The 19,564-nt window shown below is 42.8% G+C and overlaps 1 protein-coding gene across 2 annotated transcripts; it reads right to left on the bottom strand.

Annotated features, from left to right (window-relative positions):
- Positions 1-1,431: 1,431 nt before the first annotated feature.
- ikbkb (inhibitor of kappa light polypeptide gene enhancer in B-cells, kinase beta) lies at positions 1,432-19,189 on the bottom strand. 2 transcript variants are annotated; one of them, XM_018092017.2, is made up of 22 exons: positions 18,888-19,189; positions 17,121-17,246; positions 16,060-16,154; positions 15,613-15,730; positions 15,330-15,399; positions 14,514-14,602; positions 13,333-13,422; positions 11,814-11,938; positions 10,964-11,071; positions 9,931-10,060; positions 8,776-8,970; positions 8,164-8,278; positions 7,863-7,986; positions 7,602-7,753; positions 6,865-6,926; positions 6,187-6,296; positions 6,005-6,054; positions 5,574-5,673; positions 5,345-5,492; positions 4,754-4,884; positions 2,993-3,083; positions 1,432-1,895 (listed from the first exon to the last, which is right to left on the bottom strand). In XM_018092017.2, exons 1-22 carry the CDS (start codon positions 18,897-18,899, stop codon positions 1,827-1,829), a joined length of 2,310 nt encoding a protein of 769 aa, XP_017947506.1. In that variant the 5' UTR covers positions 18,900-19,189; the 3' UTR covers positions 1,432-1,826.
- Positions 19,190-19,564: the final 375 nt, after the last annotated feature.

The following is a 19,564-nucleotide window of genomic DNA, read 5'->3' as shown; positions in this document are numbered from 1 at the left end:
TGTCACCCGTGATCTTTAGCATGATGTTATTCCAGAATGTCGCCCCAAGAGATCTGAAGTATGACAGCAGAATGTTGTCAGTAATCTTGTAAGATACATTTGCCTTAGTCCCCACAGAGGCGCATTATAAGCAACACATTTTAACTTAAAAAATTAAAAGTTGTATTCACCTTTGCATTTGAATAGGAGGCTGTGTTTGTGTTACCTGTGCCTAACATACAACTGTTCAGCCATACATTATGAGAGAGATATTTCCACAAAAACAAAAATTGCTCAGTGCGCTAAAGCCTTTCCATTAGTATTCATGTTGCCCAACTTCAGCTGTGCTAACGTTTAGATTTTACAGCACTGTAACAAATAGGGTCAGAAACCAGCAGATCAAACAGGACCCACTGGGCTCAGTGCAGGCAAAGGGGGTACTGGGGCACAGGCAGGACAACTACTTGCAAACTGGAACACAGTTTATTAAAGGCACAAGCACATAAACAAGGCAGGAAGTTAGTACTGGCAGGTACAGATAACATACAGGAACAGGCCTGCCAGGTAAGGTATGTACTAGCAAAAGGCCAGAGCAATGCATAGAAAAGATTAAAGGAGAAGGAAAGTCATTTTGGCATTTTACTGCCAATAGATTTGCCACATTAGTGCCACCTAGAACACTATATTTATTCTGCAGAAACCTTTACTATACCTAAGTAAAGAGCCATAGAAGCTCCCTCTGATAGCAGCTGCCATTTTAGCTTGGTCTTGGTAGCTTCTTGCTGCAGTTATAGCTCAGATCAGATCACACATTCCTAAGGGAGGGGGGATGTGTTCTTGTGCATTCTTATGGAAGGGGGGAGCAGGAGAGAGGAGAGAACTGAGCAGACTTAAGCCCCAAACCAGAGAGAGCTCTAAAAGAGAGGAAGAGCATGTTAACAAAAAAGGAGACAAATCACATGTTTCTTTTGATAGAGGACTCAGTGCAGTGTTTCTGTGAGTGCTTATGGCACATAAACCTTTCTGATAAAGCTTACTTAGTTTTTACCTTTCCTTCTCCTTTAACAAGGTCTGGGCAGACACACATCATCAGGGTCAGGAACAGGCAAAAGTCATAATAGGAATCAGGAACAGAAGTGAAAACACACAGGAAGGTTTCTACACATAGGCAAGTGGTCCTAAGGAGAGAGTCTGTTTTCACTGAAGTGGAGCTTTTACTATTGAATTTCATGCCACTGGTAATGCTCTGGCATCACTGCATCCTCCCTGGCATTTAATGTGGCACTTGGGCTGGTCCTGCCTTGCTGGCACAGCAATGCTGATGTCACTGGGCTCCTTTAGTGACATCATTTGTTTTGCACCGGACCAGTTTGTGACCAGAGATGACACTGCTGCCATACAATAAAGGATAATAACTGATAAGGCCTTTTTTAAATGACAGCAGAGCAGAGATATTTTGGTAAAAGCTTATTTATTCACAGGCATTTCTTTGAAGTTTAACATGTAAAAATTAAACATATGAATACACTCTGATAAGTGGATATATAAAAATATTATTTTACAATCCTACACTGCAATTTTTCCCTGATAACAGCCTTGTCTGTAATATTCTCCAGTGGTTCTGCACTGAGCAGCTGTAAGCACACAAGGTTATCTGTATGAGACCCTCACAAAATGGCTAGAGTTTGATCAGCCAGTCATGGCTTCTGAATGTTTAATATAACAGTCCTTGACAAAAGGCAAAGTATGTGTTGGCATGGTTAAGTGCTTTTTCTGCATAAATCCTAGAGATATATGATTTAAAGGCACAGTTCCATTGCGTCCGATACATCTGCTGTTTCCGCGTCTCACGTGGTTGTAATGGGTGATGTGCCAGATGCCTCCTCTTGCTGCGATAGCCACGACCAATCTAAGGACTTTATAGATGAAAGATGAATATAGAGGAGTTATAGACGAATGTCTCGCTATCCCAATGTTCCATAGTTAGCTGATTTTCTAACCTAAGCAATTATGTCCATACAGTATTTGACTTCTTGGGTCTGTAAACATGGACACTAGCAGTGCGCATATCGGCCAATTTACAAGTGACAGTTGTGGGAGGGCTGCTGACGGGGCTTTTAAGTATATTAGCAGCTCCCGCCCCAGGGGCGCATATAAATTGAACGTGTCAGGGGAGGAACAGTCAGTAGGAGGAGCGCCGGCAAAGGTCGGACTGGGCCGCCGGGGCCCACCGGGATTTTTCCCGGTGTCCCGGCGGCCCAGTACAACCCTGCTCCCAGTGGCCTCAATGCACCATGGAGCCTAGTAACATGACTGCTCACAGATACACTTAAAAAACACCCAAACAGAATGACCCTAAGGAAGTTAATCCCAAAATTAAGGGCTGGTCCAGTATCAAGGGTTAAGAGCCTTGTTTGAAAGGCCCAGCCTGAAGGCTAGGGGTGTATTTGAGTAGAAAACCTTTGTGTATAATAAATATTCTTGGAAACCCAGAGCAGTCAATTAGAGCAAGATAGGCATAAATATTCATTTAGCCTCCGTTATAGCCCATATTCAACAACTAGTTATCTTATGGCCACTATTAGAATGAGCTGCCTCACTATACAAGCACAACATGGAGGGTTCACTGGTGAATCCGTCTCTCCAGTCTCATAAAGGTCTATAAAATAACCCTGGGTTAGGTAGAGATATTTTCCCATAGGAAAACAAGAATAATGCAGCTAAACATGGTGTCAGGGTGTGCACACTACAGCAGTGTAAGTCTTAACCTGACAAGTCCTACTAGAATTCTGTATATAAAAGTACACTCACAGAACTGTATATGTAAGCCAGGGGCACAGGAAGCACTAGATGAGTAAATAGGAGCAGGGGAAGAAAGGGCTGAAGATGGCACGGGGAGGAGCAAATGGACTGATGAGACACTATCAGCGCTGCAGTGAATCAGATTGTTGGCTTATTGAGGAGGGAAGCAGAGAAAGGAAAGACAAACGAGAACTTGCTCAGCAGTACTTACCATGAGACTACTGTCTTGTTCCTTCATAAAGCCCATCATTGAAGTTTCCATTTGCCTGCACAGTTTCAAAGACTCAGAGAGAAGATCTTCACTGTAAGGTAACCAATAATAAACATATTTCTCTGTCTCAGGTCTGCTCCATTTAATTAGTGCAATAGCTAAAGGAACAGTAACATCAACAAATTTATGTGTTTTAAAGTAATTAAAATATAATGTGCTGTTGCTCTGCAAAAAAATGGTGTTTTTGCTACAGAAAAGCTACAATATAAATAAGCTGCTGTGTAGCCCTGGGGGCAGCCATTCAAGCTGGAAAAAAGGAGAAAAGGCACAGGTTACATAGCAGATAACTAGTAGATAAGCCCCATATAATGGGGGTTTATCTGTTATCTGCTAAGTAACCTGTGCCTTTTCTCCTTTGAATGACTGCCCCCATGGCTACACAGCAGCTAACTTATATAAACTATAGTAGTCTTTCTGAGGCAAACACACCAGTTGTAGCAATGCAGGGCAACAGTACATAACATTGTTGTTACTTTTATACTTTCATTTTTTGGTGTTACTCTTCCTTAAGCTAACTCTTATTGCTCTCCCAGAAGAAAAACAGCCCATGGTATCCTGCTATAACAGATCCATGTCTATTGCCTGCAACGTGTCTTGTGGAGCACCTGAGTGCTTAAATTGTCTGACTTGTCTCCTGGATTTTTAAGTTAAGAATCAAAAAGTATTTGTGGTATAAATATGCCATGGAGTCAGTACAGGTACCCTGCTCCAACAGAGACCACATCAGGGAGGGAAGGCAGGAAGGGTTATATGATAATTTTATGTTATCCCTGAGTTATTCTGAATGCAGCTAGGTGCCAGTGATGGCTAAATTACCCTTTAAAGGAGCAGTTCCGTGTATGTAGCTCTGCAAAAGCAAAAGTCACTGACTTAGAGGTTAGAGAGCTGAAAGTAGAGTTCTGGCCATTATGTTAGACATCTGTCCACTCTAGCCTTTATAGATTACATTTTTGCCTGACTAACTACATAAGAAATATTTTTTATTTTGCGCAGTCTGTTTTACCCAGTTTAATTTTTACTCCGAGCAGTTTATTGAAGGTGTTTGTTGTAAAATCATGTGATCTGCTGCAACATATTGGCTCCCTGCTTGATTAAAGTTGTTCTGTGCATTCTCTCTGCACAATTCTTGTGCTCCGGCATTCAACGGGTACCTAGTTTAGGTAATCCCTTGTACTATGTACAGTCCAGCAGGGATACCTGACAGCAGAGTGGCCCCTAAGGGGGTATATGTTACTGGTGAGATTATAAAATACATATAAACAGAAAGGCAATATTCATTTGGGTGATAGTCTCCCTTTAAAATGTCCTTCTTCTCAGAACACAAGAACAGCATCAATCTCCACAGGATACAAATTGAATTTTACTAAAATATATTAAACCCAAGCATATAAATTCTAATAAAGACCAATCATATTTCCTGATTTAAATTATTCTTTACTGTGTAAAATTATTCCAGTTTTTCCTTACTTCTTACCATATTGAATTGGATAGCTATGTTACCAAAGTTGTTAACAAGTTATTTAAAAAAAAATTGTTTATGTATAAAGAGATTATAAAAAAAAAGTCCTTCCACTGTTCCATTATGTATGTGATTATTTTTTTAATTCCATCTTGTTTCTTTTCTCCTATATATCCCATTCATCCTCACTTCAGTTTACCTCGTCCTACCATCTCTTCTGTATACCCAAGGGCTGCACTTACCTTTTCTTCACATACTCTTGGGCTAGACTGGCAGAGAGGGCAGGAGGCTGGGAAAGCAGTTGGCTTGGGCCAGGCATTCGAGATGTGCCCAAGCTATCTGGGCTACCACTCACAGGGCCACGGACTTTGCTCTGTGGGGATCAGTAACACAGAGGATGTATAAATAACAGTTTGTGCACCACAGAGCCTAATTCCTATTTAATTCTGGTAAGAGCTCAAAGGCACACAGTCATGAAAACAGTGGGTTTCAGACTGGATCACTGACGGCTATAATCTGATGACGAAGCTTGTCTATAACAAGATAATCAACACAATAAACAATTATGTAGCACACAGAGGATCCGATTCATAAACATAGGTGCTAATTGCACCAGAGCAGTTACCCATAGCATCAAATTAGCAATTAGTCTTCTGCAAGTTAGCCTACAAAACCAAAGATTGGTTGTTCTGTGTAACTGCAACACAGATTTGTTTTAATTGTATTTGGCCAGGGAATGTCTATTCTAACACTACTCCATTACCCAATGTGTGAGCATAAGGTTCCCGTGGTCTTGTAATATATATATATATACATACACACACACTGCTTACACAAGCAATCTTTAGCAGGTTCCACAGCTCCTGCTGTCTCTTCTCTTGCCTCTTTACCACCATTTTTTCATCTTCTCTCATTAGGTTCATCACCTCTTTCACCTTTGGGGATAGTTCTAGGGCTTTGTGCTTGCACGCCACAGTCTTACTGCAGGCAGATGGGAAAGGAGTCAGTAAAGCCGGCATGAAATCATGGAGATGAGAAGGATAAAAGGGAGCTGCCACAGACCTGAGTTGGTCATATATAAGGATGACTCTCTTCTCGAAGCTCTGGATGGCTTGAATTAGGAGGCGCACCATTTCATTGCTGTCTCCTGCTGTCCTTTGATCTACAGGTAAAAAAAATACATTGGTGCTGGGTTCCTAGAAATAAATTTACGTTTACGTTTAGAGCAAGTCAGATCTTCTCGGTAAGTCCAATATCCTTACTACATGTCACATGGAGTTGAGCATGTTGAAACTACACTTCCTGAGTAACTAGCAGGTAGCCTAAATACCATGATAAATTAACAGAGTCAGGTTTCTGGTGCTAAACCGCAAGAAGGGTTATCTAGCCCATCGTATTCCCGTCATATTTAGTAATACAGACTCTTTGGCCCTAGAGCCAAATACAACTAGTAAGGGGATTATTTACCCATATTTGCAACAATAACTGCTTACCTCTAGGTCTCTCCCGTAACCGCCGATATAAATCTTTAGCCTGTTCTTCTCTGGCAATAAAAGTAGAAAACAATGTTTTATTTAGACCGTCATAGAGAACAGCCAACCCCCAACACAATTTACAGAACACTTCATATGATGACATGAAAGTACAATGGCTGAACAGTTTCCACCTCACTCACAGGTCATCCAGTGTCCCTCGGTGTTTCCTGCCTAATGGATTTCTCTGCAGATCTACACTGTCTGTTTGTAAAGCCATCATTTTATCCACAAGAGCCTGCACTTCCCTCTCCTACAAAAGAACAAAAATGTAAAGAACTTAAAACAAAGGAAAATCCAACACACAGTGGTTGAAAAGGTAGGTAACCTTGTTTCGCAGCAATGAGCAATTGATTTCTGGGCTTCTCTCTTGCCTTATGATCTGGCAGGGGGTAAAAGTTGGGGTCTGACATTAAGAGCTGACTGGGGTTTACTACTACACTGATCTCCAGGAAGCTCAATAAGAACTCTCTTTAGGTTCCAAAGCTAAAGCCCTCCTTTACCCCATAAAGATCAATGCAATGGGATATACTGCATTTTGGGAAAAGAGCAGCCCATAACCAAACAACCTGGATACATTTAAACAATGCAGACTGCGGATATTTGGGTGCATTTGTAATTAGACCAAATTTGTAATTACAATACACAAGCCCAAACCGCAAATGGTTGCTATGGGGGAAAAAAGCAGTGCACTGGTTTTGCCCACGGTGCCCCTTTAAGTAATGGAGCCCGAGACCCTAGGGTACATATATTCACATAGCACGTTTAATTTATGGAGTGGGCTTTCGAGTATCATTATCCCATTTCATCTCATTCCTTACCCTGCCGCACAGTTCCACTGTTTGCTCCGTCTCTCTCCAGGCTGACAGGAGCTTTTCAGAAGCTGCGAGAAAGAAACATTGTTCATATCATTAACAGGTAATGTAAAGGTGAACGGCTCCTTTAATAGATATCATTGATGATAAGGTGATGTGTGTGAAGTAGGAACCCATATAAAGGCTCAAAATACAAGGGCTAGACCCTGGCCTACTAAGTCTCATCCTGCAGACTGTATGGCTAAAAGCAACAGTAATAAAGAGAAATTTGCTCTTTTATGAATATGCTATTTCACAATAGTAACACTGCATGGTGCAGATTTTGCCCTGTTCACATTTCACAAGTTCAATATATAAAAACTGGCATTTCTAGACATATTCATTTTTAGGGTTTAGTTCTCCTTTAAATCTGCATATAACAGAACGGGTACCTTCCGTATCCTAAGCAGAGCTTTAATTTTATCTTAATGCTGTAAACTAAGAGGCCATAGTTTGATATGCACAGATCATTCCTCTGTGTAAAACTGTATTTATACAGAAGACTGGAAGCTCCCATACTGCTTGCTGTTAATACAGAAAGCCATTTATGATGACTATGAATGCTGTTTAGTGGTTGTCTAAAGAAAAAAAAAAAAAGCTGTGCATAATAACAGTGTGTCAGAGGTTACAGCAAAGTCAATAAATCACTATAGTTCTCTTTACTAAGCAATAAAAGTCGACAGAGGGCCCAGCCAGTAACTTACTGATTCCAAACTCCATCTGTTCACTGTATTTTTCTAGATCAATCTGGATACTGTTCCGGAAGAAATCCAGTTTGGCCTTTAGCTGCTCAAACTCAGAAGTCATGAGGTTCTTCTTTTTGGAAAGTTCAGTATTGTATCGCAGCAGGTTTACCCTACATAACATAGAGATATGCCCTCAGCACTTATGCATAATACATGGAGAAACACACATCTGCCACACATACTGTCTGTCCCACCCACACGCAGAGCTCTCATACTCACATAAAGGTACGCTGCCCATGAAGCAGACGGGCACAATCCTCTTTCATCGCTCGTATTGTCTGCCAGGTCTGCCCCCACACGCGGCGAAGGTGGGTGTAAGTGAGGGGCCGCTTGGGATCCTGCACTGGAATAGAATTAAGTGCCACAGTGTCACATCACCATCAACAAACCACAAACCTCAGGATTAGACAGATGTATAAACCCTGAAGGCATAGGCAAACGTCTGAGTCCTCAGGCAAGAGGAATATACATATACATGTATATCCCTTGCCATTACAAGCCAAATATCAGTGGCACTCACATATAACGGTGACACTCTCGGGATGTGCCGGCAGTGATATCTGGGGCTCATATACAGTCTTCCGGTTATCAAATAGAAATATCAGATCACCCTCGCCCTGGCGCCCATCATTGACCTGTAGACAAAAGCAAATAAGACACTTATTGATTAAAATAATTCCAGTTTATAGACAACAAAGATATTGGCCTATGACCCTCAAGCAGTTACAACTCCCACCAGCAGCCAGCATCTTATATGGCAAGGTCAGATCTAGAATGCAAGAACAACTGCAGGTGGAATGAACTAGAACAGTTGAGGGTTTTACTACACTTGCTGTACTGAAAGTAATATGAATATTTGAATCTGTATATTGCACTTAAGAGCTGTAATTAAGCAGTGAAACATATGCCTATATGGTCACTCTCTGAAGTCAAAAAGACAATGGTTTTCCTTTCATTAACAGTTCCACCAGATACTGTGACCTGCAAAGAAAGGCTGCTTACAGAAATATAATTTAAAGTTGCATTTTAAGTTGAACCACACTAGCCTTGTGTCACATGACACAAAACATTTTTTTTGCCATATTTGTGCTTTCATAATGTCATTTTGCGGTGAGCATGAGAAGACTCTTACCGTGCAGTCTACCACAAACTGGGTTAGAGGCTGGGCAGGATTAAGGGCCAATCCTGATGCCTGCAATAGTTCCTGCTCTTCCTCAGGAATCCCTGTGTCTTGCTCCAGGCGACTCTTCAGATTCTGCAGGTTTTCATTCTCTGACACCGGGTAAGTGTGCACCTTGCCAGACACCATGTTCAGTACAGACAACAGCTGGGGGGATATATACACATGTACATCAATATATCAGCAATAACATATATGTTTATAAAAACCTGTGATATATATCCTTATAAGTAGTGCTTAGTGAGGTTATCATATATAAATCACCCATAGCCCATTGAAACGTGTATTAAAAAATAAGCAATCCCCTGCTTCAACATTTAGGAACATTAGAAACCACCTTACATGGTCTGTGGTCCTTATATCTTAAGAGAGGGTGTTGTATAAACATATATGCAGGTCTATCCTGTTGGTTCTGGTGCTTTTCTTGAAACTTTGGGGCAGTTCTCTCATCCAGAGTATCTGCCTTCACCTTTTTTGCTGTTTATTGCTGGGTGGTACGTATAGGTTTGATTTTTGTTTTGATATTGTGTACATATCTTATGAATGTTGAATTATTGTTATACAATAATTTTATATAAAGCTTTTCAACTGCAATACCACCTTTGTATGGCTCTTTTTAGTGTGCAACATCTTTATGTGGTTTATATCAATGCCATTTAATTTACCAGACATCTGGTGGATCCTTCACACATTGGGAACTTGCAGGGGACAGAGTAACTTAATTGTATTCATTTAGACCTTGGCCTACCCACTGTATGTAATTGACACTGGAAAGACTGCTTGGGAGGTGTAAAGGCTATGAAGATAGAAGCTGGACCTAACCACTACTAGTCCTGTGAAGTGATGCCTTTACCCCAGGGGTGATTCCTGTGTCTCTGGAATGTATTCAGAGAAAGTACACCCTTATCTTTAACTGATATATGAAAGTAGAGAATGATAAAAAATAAAACCATATATAGAATGACAAGGCTAAAACAGAAAACAAGAAACAGAAGAAAGGACATGACAGCAGACATATTGATTTCCCACCAAAAAATTACAGATTCTGTGTTGTGTTCTTTACTGTAAATGTTGCTTGTACACCCAAAGCTTCATACCGACACTTACCTTAAGGCTTAGGATGGAATCCAAGGCCTGGAAACAACCAACATTAGGGTTCTGTGGATCTGTGCCTCTCTGTCTCTGGTGCCACATTAGCATGCATTGTAGCCAGTGTTCCAACTTGCCAGCCAGCTTGCTAAAACAAAAGAAATATTTAATTCCAATTTATTGCATGTGCAAGTAGCGAACATCTTGAGCTAGACAGCCTGCCACAAACTTGAAACATGGACTAATATGGTCTGACAGTTGTAAGGCTCTGGGATTCATCATAGAGCTAAATTGAAAACCAGTATTTTTGACACCCAATCAAGCCAATGATCATATCACACGGTGAGTCACTCAGACTCATTAAGGTATTGATTAGGCAAACTACAGTCATCTTGCAACCAAGAGCCTCATTGCCATGGATGTTGTCCACAGAATATTCAACTGTGTCAAAATGATATCTGCCCACATTTATGTATCAAACAGTATGTATGGGTATTGTTTTGGGCTCTAACACAAGCCAATGGGCTGGCTCAACTGGGCACTTTAAGACTAGAACAAAACTAAGCTAAACTATAAACATCCAATGAGAATTTTGGTACCTGTTCAGTATGAAACCAAATGAGACTGATTTATCTAGACATGATCAAAAGAAAGTGGTAGACAATTGGCACCCTACAGTAGCAATACATGGCACCGTGACACAGGTATAAACTGAATACTGCTGACAACATGGCTCAACATTTGCCATGGTTTATGTTTTTACATACTCTGAACAAGATAAAAGGTTGGATTGGTTCCCCTCTGCCCTCTCTCTCTCCATCTTTGCACTTTCCTGTTCTCTTTTGCTTTTACATGTATTAAAAGAAGGCTTATGTAATATCTAAAATAGTTACAAAACATCATATTTTCTGATTGTTTGTTTTTAACATAACTTAAAGGGAGCAAAAGAGAAGAAAAAAAAACATAAAGTGTACAGGCAATGGCAGTATTTAGGTAGAAGTGCCTCAATACTGTGTGTATGTGATCAACCCTGGAGGCAAGGACATCGTACCTGTTCAGATGATTGGGTGTTGGTAAGACACTGGAGAACTTTACTGCTCCCATCAGGTCCTCGTATACCACAATGTGCTCATTGCTTTTCTCTCGCACTTTTCCATGCCTAGAGTCCAAAGGAACATACAGGTCACTATTACTTGGAAATACTGTAATTTGGATTACCGTGCCTTAAAGCTACTTGAATCATTTAAACAGGATTAAATAGATTGTAAGCTTAAATTGTAAGCTCTATGGGGCAGGGACATCTTTCCTACTGTGTCTAACACCACACGGCACTTTGTCTCTGTGTATTTATACTTATTTGTTGTACAATTTATAACACTTGTCCTCCCGGTGTGTAATTGTGTATATTGTAAGATTGTACTGCGCTGCGTATCCTTGTAGTGCTTTATAAATAAAGTTATACATAAATACAAATGGGATTATTTTGCCACTAACATCCAGTTTAGTTACCATCAAGTACAATGTACTGTTTTGAAATTACAGATATAATGGAAATCAGTCAAATTACAAGAATTGTTTGCCAAGATAGGACTCTACAAGAAATGGCATTGCTGTATTTTTGGAGCTTTCTGGAGAATGAGTTTCTGAATAACAGACCCCATAGTTGTATCGAAAAAGTAAAAATGTGATCAGAATAATACTAAACAGAATTAGAAAATAAAACTATGATTTAAGGTAAGCAGCATCGCTTAATAGGACTGCTGACTATCACTCTAGAGCAGTTTAATTTTTCCCAACCACATAAAGTGTAAGGGGGTCACTAAAGCTGTTTTGGGGTACCTGCAGTGTTTGGCCACTAGATGGCAGTACTGGGTAAGGTTAAGTTAGGTTAAGTGTCTCACCACTGAACAGGTTGCCAGTTGGGAAGGAAAGGTCGGAATCCTGTTATACATTCAAAGGCTAGTGTCCCAAAACTCCAGTAATCAACAGTCACTGTGTACTTCTTCTGCTCTAGTAATTCTGGGGCCTGTGTAAAGGCAAAGCACAGAACATAAGGATAAGGGTATCAGCAATAAGAAAAAATGAAATGGAAGGAAACTGGCACAACATATTGGTGAGTAGCACAGGAAGGACGTACAAAAAACAAAGGGATTCCATCATGATTTTTCTGGTTTAGTTTTTATTACTATATTACACTGTTCACATTCACTCTACCATTTAAAAATGTATTTTTGAACCAATAAATATATTTTTTTTTTTTTAGCTGTAATGTTGGTGTGTAGGCAGCATCTCAATGCACTGTGCCTGAGTCTGAGCTTTCAGAGATGCCAGCGCTACACATTAGAACTGCTTTCGGATAAGCAATTATTTTTCCCAACTCCCATGTGACTGGAGGAATCATGATCCAGACTTGGATTTTTACTATTGAGTGCTATTCTGATATCTACCACTAGGCGGGAGCATTTTTTAGCAGTTGTCTTGCTCCCTTCCCATTGTGCTGCTAATCGATTGCGGGGGGGGGGGGGGGGGGGATATCACGCAACATGCAGCTCAGCAGTTAAGTATGGCTGAAGTTTATCAGAGCACAGGTCACATGGCTGTGGCACCCTGAGAAATGAAGAATATGGCTAGCCCCATGTGACATTTCAAAATCAAACATAAAAAATGTGTTTGCTCTTTAGAAAAATGGATTTCAAGCTCTATTAACTGATGTGTTTTGATAAAAAACATGGTTTTCCCATAACAGAATCCCTTTAAGCAGGCCATGCACATACAGAAATTGTTGTTAGATACAGTTTTGTGTGATTTGGGACAGACATCCTTGTACCATGGATATTGTTTTTCAAAATATAGGTTTTTCAAAAATTGTAGCTTCAAACAAATTATATTTTCTGTTCATGTACAGTCAGTGTGATGAAAATGGTGGTGAATGGTGTGCCTGATTGGTCCCCGACCAACTGTTCTTGCTTTCAAGCATTATATTTCCAAGAAAGCAGCCTTCATATTAATAATTATTGATCTATATAACAAAGGTTTTGTTGGCCATACATTAATATCTCTGCATGTATGACTACCTTCACATTATGGAAAGCTGATAATGATACGGATAAAAGAGTAGGTGGATAACAGGGCAGAAAAGAGCAGAAGATATTTGAGTGATGGGGTGGGCTGGAAAAAGGAGGCAAGAAAAAGGGTGGCGGACAATAACATTAAAAATAAAGGCACATCTGGGGCAGGAATCGCCAATGTTTGATGTTGCAGAATTCTCTCCCTTTCTGCAGTAGGTGAGTTAATATTGGGAGTTGTAGTTATATGTCACCTGGAATGATGAAGACTGCCCAATCCAGCTCTCGGGGAGCTTCAAGCTGTTGGGCTTCCAAACCACAAGAGGGTGAAGCAGAATATATACAAGGTGCTTACCAAATACTGCAGGGTACCCACAAAGGATGTGCATAGACTCCCCTGATCAAGCTCCTTGGCATATCCCAAATCAATAATTTTATGGATCAGCTGAAAGAGAGAGGAAAGCACAACCATTGCAGGTTAAAGAGCCATATACTTAGTGCTAATGTATTACTCTTAGAACTAACACTGACTCCTGTGTTCTGGTTCTATTATGTACCATTTAAGTGATTGGATACTGTCTGATCTAGCCATTCACAGTTGGACAAACAGCAGTGACCCACAGACTGATCACCCTTATGAGTGGAAATGAGCTACTAAGAACTAGAAGGAAACAGATGCTAGCATTGTCATTCGCAGGAAATATGCTTTTTGTTCAGTGCAAGCAGAAAAGGCTGATTTTATGATGCCATCTCTTTAAACAGGGTGTGTGTGGTGTAAGGGGGGAATGCTAACACAGTGCCTGTACATCAAATATAATCTGTGTAGTGTAATCATCCTCCTATATTCATCCCTCATTCGTCAGCAAAGTGAATAAAGTTTAGCAGCTAAAGTACCTTTGTTAAGTGTCTGAAAAAAAAAACTTTCTATTAAGGCAGGGATCCCCAACCATTTATACCTGTGAGCCACATTCAAATTAAAAAAGTGTAGGGGAGTAACACAAGCATGAAAAATGTTCCTAGGGGTGCAAATAAGAGCTATAAATGGCTATTTGATAGCCCCCTGTGGACTGGCAGCCTACAGGAGGCTCTGTTTGGCAATTACACTGGGTTTTTATGCAACCAAAACTTGCCTCCTAACCAGAAATTCAAAAATAAGCAGCGGCTTTGAGGCCACTGGGAGCAACATCCAAGGGGTTGGGGAGCACCATGTTGCTCACGAGCCACTGGTTGGGGATCACTGCATTAATGAAATAAGATAAAAATAAGTGAATCTGACAGTTTAAAAAAAAACGTTTGTTTGCCTTTGAGTAACGGAGCCATTAAGAGACCAATGTGTACTGAATTCACTTTTGCTGTATTTTTATTCTTTAGCTTCTATAACATTTTTAATGACTATTCAGGCAGATCTGCTCTGTTGAGCCGACACTAGAAACACATGCATTACTTTGTTGTACATTAACTGTAATTATATCCCTTTTTGAGCAGTATATTAGCAGCAATTATATATACAGAGTACATTTAAAAGGTGACACTTACTCTCTGGGGTCCTGGCTGCAGAACAATGTTCTCTGGCTTCAGATCTCTGTGGATTATCCTGTTCTCATGGAGGTATCGAAGGGCAGAGGCTGAGAATTAGAGAAGGATGAAACCTTTAAACCTGGCAAACAGGGCCCTCTAAATCCCCTGTTGTATATCTTAGCTCTTGTTAATGTATTGTAATTAGCAATAATAATAATAATAATAATATTGTTCCCTTGTGCCAAAAAATATAGTAATGGGCTCATGAAGGAAAATAACAGAGCTGGACATTTCTCATTTCGCCTGGGGGGCGCAACCACTGGGGAGTGTTGTACTTACTGGCTAAGGAACACAATTTTGCAGCCCTTAGTAGTCTTGCCCACACAGGTAATCTTGCACAAGGTAAAAGTATTGCAAATATATAATTTAACCTCTTATTATCCTGCCCAGCCTCATCAGAACTGCTACCTCTTCATGTCCCATATATGTAGTTTTTATGCTGCACTGGCATTCACTCATTCACAGGTGGCCTGGGAGTTTTAGCAGCAGACTTTCCAGCACTGGCTGGGAATGAGATATAAGGTGTGCTGATATTATAAGAATAATGATGGCCTTTCATTAGGGATTAGAGTAACTCCTATGTTGCCTTGTCCTTTCTTTATCCACTAAATGAATATATTATCGACTAATGAATATATTAAAGAATATACAGTATATCAGGCAAAGGTCTGAGGTCAAAGTGATGAACTAATTCCAGCATCCTATATAAGACAAAGCTTTCCCTGCATGCTTCCAAAGCCCACGCTCTTCTTTACTTGTCAGGATCACACTCACAAATATCACTGAGCAGAGTCAGTATGGGTCCCTCCTTAAGGCCACAGCAATTCTCGAACTGATTCAGATACTGTAAGAAGAGGATAGCACAGTGTAAATGTGGCATTTAAAGATACCACAGTACATAATTAAACAATGGACCTATAATAACAAGGTAACAAAATGGCAACAGATATACTGGAATGCCTCACTGCCATTTACAGGGCATCAGATGCCTGAATGACAGCACATCACATAGAGCCACTCATGTATACTCTGTTTCCCATGTCACATGGTCACGCACCTTGCGCAGGTCACCCCCCTCACAGTATTCCATGGCCAGAAGGGGGAGGTCATTGGGGGCCAGTTTCTGTAGCCCATCAGGAACTTCACGGGCAGAGACCACATTAGGGTGATTCAACCTAGGAATGGAGGGAAAAACAGAACAGATGAGAGACTAACAAAAGGCAAGAAGCACCATCAGACATGGAGCATAAATGCACACTTGTCTCCTTTTAAATGCAACATTAAAAAACACAAAGATGAGGCAAGTGCTTAGGCAGGGTAAATGATTATAGGGAATCTCATGGATGGTGGGAGTTATAATTCAGCATCTGGAGTGTCAAGAGTGTCTGTCACTGATTTAAATACCTGCATTGTTTGTCTTCTCTTGCTCAGTAAACTATTTAAAGGTGCGGTTCACTGTAATCTTATAAAGAAAAAATGTAAGTGGAAGAGATCTGAATCTTACTTTTTCATGATCTGGATTTCCAGGCACCATCTCTCTCGGTTCTTAGGGCTCAGCTCCTGCCGGCACTGCTTTATTGCCACTTGCTCACCAGTATCCTATAGGGACAGGCACAGGGGTACACAAGCAAGTCAGGGCCACAGGTCTGAGAGACAGAGCTCAATGGAGGGGAACAGAGGGCAAATATAGAGGGGGGAGACACACAGTAAGGAGGGAAATTAGCATGGAGACATATGGATAGGAACATGGAGCACAGAGATCGAGACACTAAGGAAGAAATTATAGCCCAGTGCCACATAACACATTAAGCATATTAAGGAACAAATAAATATACAATATTACAGACGCACAATGCCCAGTGCCTGGCAGCATGAAAAGGGGATGTGCAGCTGCAACTGGTCCAAGCAAAGCACACAAAGATATGGCGGTTAGCAGAATGAGGAATGGGAGGAGAGAATGCAATTGCAGAAAAGGCAAATGGATAAAAATTTGCAGAGGAAAATGGAGAAGAGAAGGAGTTGCAGCAAGCACCCAAGGGGAAGACAGAAGATAACAGATTTTAGCAGAGAGAGGTTATTAACTCTTCACTACCTTTTCCTGGATCTACATTTTTCAGTTTATTTATATCCAGCAATATTCCTATTTTTTTTTATAAAATGGAAAAAGTTTGAGATTATCAGGGATTGCTATCACCTCTCTGGGTTTCATACCCTGTTTCTCCAAAAAAATATGATTGATACATGGTGCCATGGGGAAACCTAATCCTGAAAGAAAAGGGGGTGATGGAACCACAGAGCACAAATATATTGCCACAGATTGGCAGTAGAATCCAGTGAGGCATATGGATTTTTAACTATACAGGGCACAAACCAGATGTTACTGAAATACAACTGGCGGTTGGAGATGGAGAGGCTCAGGATTTCCATCAATCGTAGACACTACATGCATTGACATGAGCTTGATGGGGGGTCATGGGCATAACCATGTGGCAGCGGAGCAGCCTGTGCCGCAGCGACATTAGTGAGAGACCACACAACGGACTAGTTAGACACATATTCCCTTACCTGGTGAATCCAGCGCAAGACATAACCAAATCCCCCAGTTCCCAAGCGTTCCTTCATCTCCCAGGGGCCACATATCTGCGTGTGTGAGGGTGGCGGTGCCCAGCCGGCCCTGCCAGGGGAGGCATCCTGGGAATAAGCAACATAAGACAAATGACTATAGATAAGAGCAGGACTGAAGGGAGCAAGCTGACCCAGCAGAAATCCTCATTTTAATACTAGATTATCTGATATATTGACTACATGGTCACAGGCCTAATATATAGACTACATGGTTACCAATGGCCAGACATTCGCCAACGGGCAGCCTGGCATGTCACTCGCCCATAGGCAGTCTGACACGACACTCGCCCGCGGGCAGACTGGCTCGACAATCGCCCGCGGGCAGCCTGACACGACAATCGCCCGCGGGCAGCCTGACACGACACTCGCCCGCGGGCAGCCTGGCACGACACTCGCCCGCAGGCAGCCTGGCACGACACTCGCCCGCGAACAGCCTGACTTGACACTCGCCCGCGAACAGCCTGACTTGACACTCACCCGCAGGCAGCCTGGCACGACACTCACCCATAGGCAGCCGGACACGACACTCGCCCGCGGGCAGCCTGACACGACACTCGCCCGCGGGCAGCCAGACACGACACTCAGCCGCGGACAGCCTGACACGACACTCAGCCGCGGACAGCCTGACACGACACTCAGCCGCGGACAGCCTGACACGACACTCAGCCGCGGACAGCCTGACACGACACTCACCCATAGGCAGCCGGACACGACACTCACCCGCGGACAGCCTGACTTGACACTTGCCCGCAGGCAGCCTGGCACGACACTCGCCCACCAGAAGCCTGGCACATCACTCACCCGCGGGGAACGCCTGACACGAAACTCTCCCATGGGCAGCCTGGTACGTCACTCACCCATAGACAGCCTGGCATGTGACTCACCCATTGGCAGCTGGACAAGACATTCACCCGCGGGCAGCCTGACACGTCACTCACCCATAGGCAGTCGGACACAAAACTCGCCCGTGGGCAGCCTGACACAACACTCGCCCACGGGCAGCCTGGCACAACACTCGCCCATAGGCAGACTGACACAACACTCGCCCATAGGCAGACTGACACAACACTCGCCCATAGGCAGACTGACACAACACTCGCCCATAGGCAGACTGACACAACACTCGCCCATAGGCAGACTGACACAACACTCGCCCATAGGCAGACTGACACAACACTCGCCCATAGGCAGACTGACACAACACTCGCCCACGGGCAGCCTGGCACAACACTCGCCCATAGGCAGACTGACACAACACTCGCCCACGGGCAGCCTGGCACAACACTCACCCATAGGCAGACTGACACAACACTCGCCCATAGGCAGACTGACACAACACTCACCCATAGGCAGACTGACACAACACTCGCCCATAGGCAGACTGACACAACACTCGCCCACGGGCAGCCTGGCACAACACTCGCCCACGGGCAGCCTGGCACAACACTCGCCCATAGGCAGACTGACACAACACTCGCCCATAGGCAGACTGACACAACACTCGCCCATAGGCAGACTGACACAACACTCGCCCGCGGGCAGACTGACCCAAGACACCCCAGAGGACAGCCTGACCCAACATTTACCAATGGGCAGCCTGGCCCAAGACTCACCAACCAATATGGTTGCTACCTCCCCCCTTTAATACCAGCCACACAATTAATTTAGATGAATGCTGCAAACTGAAGCAATGTATGTGTCCCTTACCTGGTGTGTCATATGCAGAGCCGGGGGCGTGTCTGTCTGTCAGTGTGTGAGTGTGTGAGTGAGAGGAAGAGCTGGGCGCCCTGCCTGGCCGGCTGCTTGGTGCTTCCCAGTACTGGGGTATGAGGTACAGAGCCTGGGGGCAGCTTGGGGCTACAGTGAGAGGCAGTCCCGCAGCATGACTAGTGCCCCTGGGCACAGCTGAGTGTGTGACTACTAGAGCAAACCCCCTACTTGCCAGCCTCAGTGCCCCTGTGTTGCTTCTCAGCTCTCAACATCCATTTCCTGGTATGATGTCACCGGAGGGGGCGTGGCTAGGCTTAAAGGTAAAGCGCTGTTGTTTTGGTTCCGGGTTCCCATAGCCAGGGATTGGCCCTTAAACTAGAAATCCAGTCCTGGTGTTAAAGAAACCGAATCCTGCTCTATAAGTAAATAGGGAAGCAAAGAAAGAGAAAGCAAAACCAGGAAACAAGGGGGATTTCACCTTCAATTAGGGCTGCTTTACTAAATGGGCAAAAGGAGCATCTGCCCAGGGCCCACTGAGTCACTATTATTATTGTTTTTATTTAATTTACTGTAAGATGTACTGTGAAAGGAGCTGGGGCAGAAGTGACAAACAGAAGGAGTCGGCTGTGTCCTATTCTGAGCCCTTGTATTCTCCCTCCCCCTGTGGTGCTGTC

The sequence above is a fragment of the Xenopus tropicalis genome, chromosome 3 (genome assembly GCF_000004195.4).
Source record: "Xenopus tropicalis strain Nigerian chromosome 3, UCB_Xtro_10.0, whole genome shotgun sequence".
Classification (NCBI taxonomy): Eukaryota; Metazoa; Chordata; class Amphibia; order Anura; family Pipidae; genus Xenopus; species Xenopus tropicalis.
Note: the sequence above shows the minus strand (reverse complement) of the source record. Positions and strands in the feature narration are given on the sequence as shown.

Bases quoted from the DNA above. Each gene is read 5' to 3' on its own strand.
- ikbkb (XM_018092017.2), bottom strand. The intron at 8,971-9,930 runs GTAAGTGTCGGT...ATATCCCCCCAG, and splicing joins ATTCCATCCTAAGCCTTAAG to CTGTTGTCTGTACTGAACAT. The intron at 4,885-5,344 runs GTAAGCAGTGTG...TGATCCCCACAG, and splicing joins ACCTGCTAAAGATTGCTTGT to AGCAAAGTCCGTGGCCCTGT.